Here is a 7,328-nt window from a genome sequence, read left to right on the forward strand (position 1 = left end):
AACTGAGCGTGAGCATTCGGTGAAGGCGATAAAATACGGAAACAAGTGTAAAACACTGTGAATCCACCAAATAAGAAGATATTTCATGCTTTATTTATGTGTTGTTTGGGCCATTGGTGAAAAAAATCCAGTGTTTTTGGGATGTTAAAGATGAACAACCGACAAATAAGCACAGAAAAATAATGATGGGATGGAAACTGTTGTCTTTTCATTGTTTATTTTGTACACACACAGCTGGTGTGACTTTGACTTTATAACACTGTACATCTGGAAAACAGTCGTCGTACACTCGCTGAGCTCGTGTTCTCAGAGTGGTTTCTGGGAATTTAAGGCGGATACTGTTTACAGTCAACATCCTTAAATGTGACAGTTATGAATGACAGTCCTGGTGAAAACATTTAAAATGTACAGAAAATATAACTGTACATGGTTTTATGTATATTTGGCCTGCATCCCGCAGTGCAGAGTCACACAGTCACAACAGAGGCCATCTTGTAGGGAAAGATGTTGTTGGAGTCATTTGACGTGTTTGACTTCCCACAGGTGTGTTTGTGTCCTCTTAGGACTTCTCTCTCGTCTCCCTGTTCACAGATGAAGAGGACCGTGGGACGCCTCCTGCAGGGACAGTGCACATGAGTGAGTATTTTCCCCACTTTACAGGAAGATCCAAACATTTCTCACTGAAACGGTGCTTAACAAACCTTTCTGGGTGGTTAAGTCTGCATGCGGTCGCACAGTGAGCTGCACAGCCCAGCAGAATGAGGAGGCTCCCCACCAGGCCGAGGTACAGGGGCGGTCCCATTTCATAGCTGAGGAGATAACAGTGCAGCTGGCTACTGGTTTGCATGTACTCACATTTCTGAGGGTTATTCAGAGGCCACGCATTACCTCAGTTTTGACGGATCTGCTTTGCTGTGTAAAAAAGTTGCAGCCACTCTGTTTATGTACAAACAGTAAGCAGCCACGTCTGATACGCCTGCATGAGGGAAAGCCGATGACACATGGGGAAAAAGACAAGAACAAGAAGAACCAGTGGGTAGACATTCTGAGAAGAATCTGTCAATATGAACTCGTACTCACAGCCGAGCAGGTGGAAAGCAGAGGCTGTCATTAACATGCAGTCTTTGCTCCTCTGGTCTCCGCCGATGCGCGTGCACTCGAGTCCAAGAAATGTGAGCACGCAGCCAATGAGGCCGAGGCACAGGCCGACCGCCAGGAGCCCCCTCACCGCCTGGATGTATGCTGATGGCAGACAAACACACGTCTGGGTCAGTTTATTCATGACTAAAAGAACCTGTTTTCCATCCTCTGAACATTCACAATGAGGGATTGTTCCTCAGAGTACCCACGTTTGACTGTCCACAGCACCCCCAGGTCCACACAGTTCACCAGAGCCGTGGAGTCTTCGTAGCAGTCTTTCCACAGGTCAGACCAGTACCAAGCTGTCACCACCACAGAGGAGCCCCCTTCACCCCCCAGCTGGGCCCCCCTCAAGGGACAAAATACATGAAATGAATAAAACCGGGTTTGTATCGTCAACACATAATGATAAGGAGTAGTACTACTACAAGGGTACATTGTGAGTACTTCAAACACACATTCTTAAAGGGGCAGTGCAGCGGTTCGGTATTGAAATGACACCATTGTGAGTCACATTCACTCTCCTCCATGTTTGTTTGTGTTGCCTTTGTGTAAATTTCCTGCCTACATCAGCGCAAAGCATCGTCACCATTTATGCTAAGCTAAGCTAAGCTAACCATCTGCTGGTTGTAGTGTCATATTCGCAGGATAAAGATGTAAACTGCGTCGTTCATCTCAGCTAAATCTCATCAAGAAAGCGAACAAGTTTAGTTCCTAAATTGTCAAGTTGTTACTTTAACCGTTTTCAGCCCAAGAAATCTGAGCGGGACTTTTTTGATGTGAAAAAAAATTGTGCTGTCGTCACAAAAATTAAGCTTTCATTTAATGACAGTTGTATTTCATTTCACCACTTATTTATTGACGAAACGCTGTGGACAAAAAATTTTAAAAATGGATATGAATTGTTTACATTTTGATGCAATTATGATGCAAAAAGTGCAATTTTGATTAATCCTTAAATTCATAGAGTAGAACATAATTTTTACGTGAATTTGTGTTCCATCCTTCACCTTTAAGTTCATTATTTTTTATCAGAACTTTGTAAATTTGGTATGTGATTGCCAAAGATGTTGACTTTTCTTCAGCATGTCCAGAAGTTGTTGCAAAATAAAAGTGTGTCATCTGCAAATTAATTAACAGTCATTGCACATGTGGCACTCTGATCACATGTTGATATTTCATCAGTTTTGATGACTCAGGTTGGTCCTTTTTTCAGTGAACCTTGTGTGTTTGTCTCTGATTGCTTACCTCCAGTGGTCCATAGCAAGGGTGCAGCCCACCAAGCCCCAGCCCAGGATGCAGAGCAGCAGGCCCAGGATCTGAGCCAGCCTCCTCCTCATCCCTTCAGTCCGGTAAACAGACGACCCTTCACTAATTATCCACACTGTGCTTGTAAAGTTAGCAGTCTCTAGCTGATAGGAAAAGCAGAGCCAGTAATGCCAGATGTGAAGGCCTTTAATGCCGTCCTACCTCGTGAAGGAAGCAGTCCACCAGTGATAAATAAAATAAAAGGGGTTTTGCCTCACGTTAAAGCCGTGGAGATGCAGCCTTCTTACAGCAGCTGCTCAGCCATTTGTGTCGAGGTTTGAATAACAGCAAAGCAGAGTCTGTTTACTGTCAACCAGAGCTGGTCGGCCTGGAGGTTTATTTGTTGTCAGAAAGGCTCCACAGAGGCTCGTGTTCTCCAGTGAGAGCGCTAGTTTTTACATGTTATAGACGATAAACGTGAACAACAGATCAACTCAGTGACGAGGATTTTTTAAAAGAGGTTTTTATTAATACAAAACACATACCACTGAATCTGCTCTCAGGCTCATTAGTTGAATAAAAGGACATCAGATCATCTGTCCATCACATTTATTGCATTTGTCCCTCACAGAATGCCTCACATGTATTCAGATATAGGAGTTTTTGATGAACGGTGTTGTCTCGCTCCTCGAACTGCCTGACAACGACGACGCCGTCCGGCTGCTGCCGCCACTCCTCGACTCCGACGCGCTGGACCTCGACAAGCTCGACACGCTGGACCTCGACGAGAGGCCGGACTCTGACCCCGATCCTGACCTGGACCCCGCAGAGCCCGCAGACCTGGTGGTTCGCCCAGTCTTTGATGACCGTCCCGACTTGGCTGTGCGTCCAGATCTGGACGTGCGCTCTGATCTGGAGGAAATGCCGGAGACATCTGAGCGCCCAGACTTGGAGGACAGCTCGGAAATGGAGGACACTTTGGTCTTGGAGGTGATCTCGGACACTGTGGACAGAGCTGTGGTGGACTTGTTCTGCTCGGGATCTGCTAGGTGCTGGATGTTGATTATCCTGAAGGGAAGGACACATAAAGTCAAGCCCCTCTTACTTACAGAGCTATCAGAAATGAATTTTCTGTCACATATAGACAGAGATGTAGAGACACCAAGAGTCCAATTTCTCCAAATATGAAGATGAAGGTGGAACATGGCGTCTTGAATGAGAGTTTGCTGCAGAGTTGGTTTGCACTGGTGCAGATTTATGCTCTCTGGGCTCCTTCTAGTGTTGAAATTGGTCCACAGCACAAAGTTTTTCCTTGTTTGTGTAGTCAGGAAAGCTTTTAAAACACCAGACCTCTGGATGTTTACACCAATAGCTCAGGGTTATATTCCATGGTGAGAGGGAGCGGACCCACAAACATCTGCACGCTGCTCTGTGCTAACACAGCCTCGTATATTTTGGATAATGAGTCCACTGGAGCACACGGGACGCTGGTATTTATTGAGGAAGTGGGGAGAGGAGTTATTTATTCACTTCCACCGACGTGTTACAACAACAGCAACGTGTGTGTGCACTCACGTCTCTCCTCCACAGAGCGGCGTGCACACCGACCACAGGTAGAAGAAACCCCCGGCCATGTGAAAGCCTGAGCCGACCCAGCCGAGGAACAGCGGGGTGCCGAGGTCGTACCTGTTAGCGTCAGACAGAAAGACAGTTAAAGATTTAGGTTTGATTCGTTTATTGGCGTCATTTTTCAGGTTAAATAGTGACTTTTCTGACTTACTTCAGCCCATCAAAGTCAGGATTGAAGTATTCTACTGAGACGTACTGTGCATAAACAGCGTACCCACATGTGGACAGCAAACCTGAGGAGAAAACATGTTGAGGGACAAGAAGATGACAGCAAATAGCAGCAGGAATGCAGACTGTCTTGTCTAAAATAAATGACTCTCGATTAAAGATTTTAGTACATAAATCCTACTGTTTGCTTGCACAGGTTGAACATACATCTGCTGACTGTCCTCTTACGAAACGGGACATTACCGCTGATGATGTGGAACCATCCGCCGGCGTAGATCTTCTTGTACTTGGAGCGATCTTTTCCTCCGATGAAGGTGCACTCCATACCCATCAGACTGAGCACAAACCCCAGCATGCCGAGGGAAAGGGCCGCCATCAGCAGGCCTCGCACTATCTGGATGGAGCCTGGAGTCACACAGCAGGACGCAAACTGACACGAATGAGAGTCTGGATGTGACTGGAGCAGTGAGACACTGTGTGTTAGACAGGTGTTACTTACCCTCCACAGACCAGAGCACAGGGTAGTCGTAACAGTTGGTGACAGCAGTTGAGTCTGTAAAACAGGATCTCCACAGGCTGGACCAGTACCAGGCCACCTTGATGATGGAGGAGCCCCCCATGCCCCCGATTGAGGTGATCTTCCAGCCCTCCATTGCCATGGTGCAGGCCACGAAGATCCAGCCCAAAACTGTCATCAGGAAACCCCAGATCTGGACCACGCGGATCTTCATCTCAAAGGCGTGAGTCGATCTCTAGCTTCTATTTTTAACCCTCCAACGTTCACCCACAACACAGTTTTGATGCTTTTCTTCTGTTTCATCAGGCGGCGGCAAAACGCGTGTCCATCCTGAGCCGAGCGTCTCCGCAGCGCTGGAAGTGGACTCCTGCTCGGCTGCTCTCCTCAGAGAAAGGACAGGTGCGTCGCAGGTACAAATCAGGGGGTGTGCTTGTGTTTTCCAGGTGTGATCATACATGTGTGTGAGAGACAACGTTGGCTCAGGTTCCCATGGGCCACCGTTGAATCTGGACTGAGAGTGCACACCTCAGCATTTATCTCCAATTACCACTTCACGCTCTCGTCAGACTGTTCTGGACTTTCTGTCACGTGCAGACAGTTTAGAAGAAGGAAGATCTATAAATAGCATCAGTCCATGGATTTTAATACTTATTGCGTCGCTTAGAATTAAATGAGAAATCACAGTTCACATGTACACAGAGTTTAGCGTAAACACAATGTGTTATTTCACATTAACACATTGAGATTTGTGTATTTTTCTGCATTAATGGCCGCTCCATGTCCCATCAGATCTGTAAAATCACTGCTGCCCTGCATCATTCTCGACTCTGCCCCAGGCTTTAAGCTGCTAGTTATTAGTAATTTCACCAGGACCCCACCGTGCTGCGGGTCTCATAATTACAGCGTAACGTCTTTGTGCTGTTATAATTAGAGTTAAATCTGAGGTAATGAGAGTTGGGGGAGGGGTGAATGTTCGGCGGGGATGAAAAAGCTCCTCTTTGTTTCTAAGTCCTCTCGGCTTATGAAGAAGTTATTGGTAGCGGTAGGGCGATATTGGAAATGGTGGACCGCCAGGAAGCCTTAATTTGTTTGGCGAGGGTGGATTTAATTAGCTTTAATTAGCATGACACTACTAAAAAAAAGAGAAGAGAAGGGATGTTTGTGGGACCTGAGCTGACCAGGGTTTAAAGATGCTGCAGCAATGGCCAAAAAAACATAACAGCAAGCAACAAATGAGTCAAACTGCAGTTTTAGCTGTGACATATTGTGTTTTCCTCAGATCTGTAGACCATGAAACGTGCTTGAATGCTGCTCTCTGGTGGAGTGACTGCAGTGCTGAGTGGAGGAGCATGGCTGCGACCACAGCTACTCTTCATGAGGACCACACTGTCAAGTTGGAGGTATACTGCACAGTTCATATCGTTTTATCTCACAGGTGGGATGTTTAAGAGCCCCGGACATACCAGACATCAAACGGTGCTTTAAGGTCTTTTATTGCAGTATTTTCTTCGACATATTAACTTGTGACCAGTGTGGATATGAACATCATGAGCTGGCAGGATTTCTGAAATTTTCTGTCAAGAAAAAAATCATCCAAAAAGTGTAAGCTAGAAGAGTGTGATGCGTTTAATTTGCGGTTTCATCATCCCCAAATGTAAAGCAGGCATTAGACAATACAATGCCACCATTATATCAGAGAGCATCGTGCTCGGCTCGGGACACCTGACACTTGTTTACGGATGCAAGGCGCCGGAAAGCACAGGGCGACCGCTCTCTGCCAGCTGGTTCAAGTATCAGACCTCTGAGCCAAGAGGTTTTGCGTAACATAGCCTGGGGTTCCTATTGATAATAATTCCAAGGTGGAGATGGATGGCTGATAGGAGGGAAAACCTCTAGTCGGGCCTCCAGCTCCGCACAGTCATCTCAGGGGTCCGATGTGGCCTAGTGACCCTTGGAGGTCAGGTATCCGCCTGGGCCAAGGAAACGAAAAGGGCCCACACATGATCCGTCTTTCTGCCTGAGATCTATTAACTGACACAGCTGTCAGCTGAAGGTGTCCTCTGTCTCCTGACAGCAGCATGAGGAGACTTTTACACAGCAAAAGGAAATCTTTCAGTGACTTATTAAGATAATATTTAACCTCATTTACAGAATGTTGCTTCCAAAGTGTGACGCTCGTAATGTGTCTTTGGATGTTGTTATTCCACGATAACAGAACTGCTTTAAATGATGCTGCCTTTTGGGGAAAAACACAAATATTTACATAACACAAGCTGAAGCTTTCGCATTAAGCTCACACAAAAGGTGTAACATCCTATGATTCTAATGGAAAAAATGCAGTACAAATACTTTGACGTCTGTTGCAGCCTCCTTTAAATGTTGATGTTGAATTGGCCTTTGACTCCAGGGATAGAGAACAGAGATTTGATATGTGTCCAGTGACCAGCTTGTTGAAGGTGACCGCAGACTTTGAACAGTGTTTTGTGCCAAATCAAATTTCCTGCCCTAAAAGAAAAACCAGCTTATCTTTTACATACGGGCCAGTGACAAAGGTGTCCCAAAAAGCTGCTGTATTCAGAGAATCTGACCACTTAAAATCAACAAAATATGTACACTATTACACTTT

The 7,328-nt window shown here is 45.9% G+C and overlaps 2 protein-coding genes across 2 annotated transcripts; both read right to left on the minus strand.

Annotated features, from left to right (window-relative positions):
* Positions 1–325: 325 nt before the first annotated feature.
* LOC143315773 (claudin-7-like) lies at positions 326–2,696 on the minus strand. Its single transcript, XM_076723167.1, has 7 exons — positions 2,611–2,696; positions 2,389–2,524; positions 1,350–1,489; positions 1,081–1,242; positions 889–976; positions 702–809; positions 326–615 (listed from the first exon to the last, which is right to left on the minus strand). The coding sequence occupies exons 2-7, from the start codon at positions 2,478–2,480 to the stop codon at positions 468–470; spliced, it is 738 nt and encodes a 245-aa protein (XP_076579282.1). The 5' UTR covers positions 2,481–2,524; positions 2,611–2,696; the 3' UTR covers positions 326–467.
* A 245-nt stretch (positions 2,697–2,941) lies between these two features.
* On the minus strand, positions 2,942–5,013 carry cldn10e (claudin 10e). The gene is made up of 5 exons (XM_076723164.1): positions 4,685–5,013; positions 4,429–4,590; positions 4,169–4,250; positions 3,964–4,074; positions 2,942–3,456 (listed from the first exon to the last, which is right to left on the minus strand). The coding sequence occupies exons 1-5, from the start codon at positions 4,914–4,916 to the stop codon at positions 3,036–3,038; spliced, it is 1,008 nt and encodes a 335-aa protein (XP_076579279.1). The 5' UTR covers positions 4,917–5,013; the 3' UTR covers positions 2,942–3,035.
* Between the last annotated feature and the right edge of the window lie 2,315 nt (positions 5,014–7,328).

The sequence above is a fragment of the Chaetodon auriga genome, chromosome 23 (assembly GCF_051107435.1).
Source record: "Chaetodon auriga isolate fChaAug3 chromosome 23, fChaAug3.hap1, whole genome shotgun sequence".
Lineage (NCBI taxonomy): Eukaryota > Metazoa > Chordata > Actinopteri > Chaetodontiformes > Chaetodontidae > Chaetodon > Chaetodon auriga.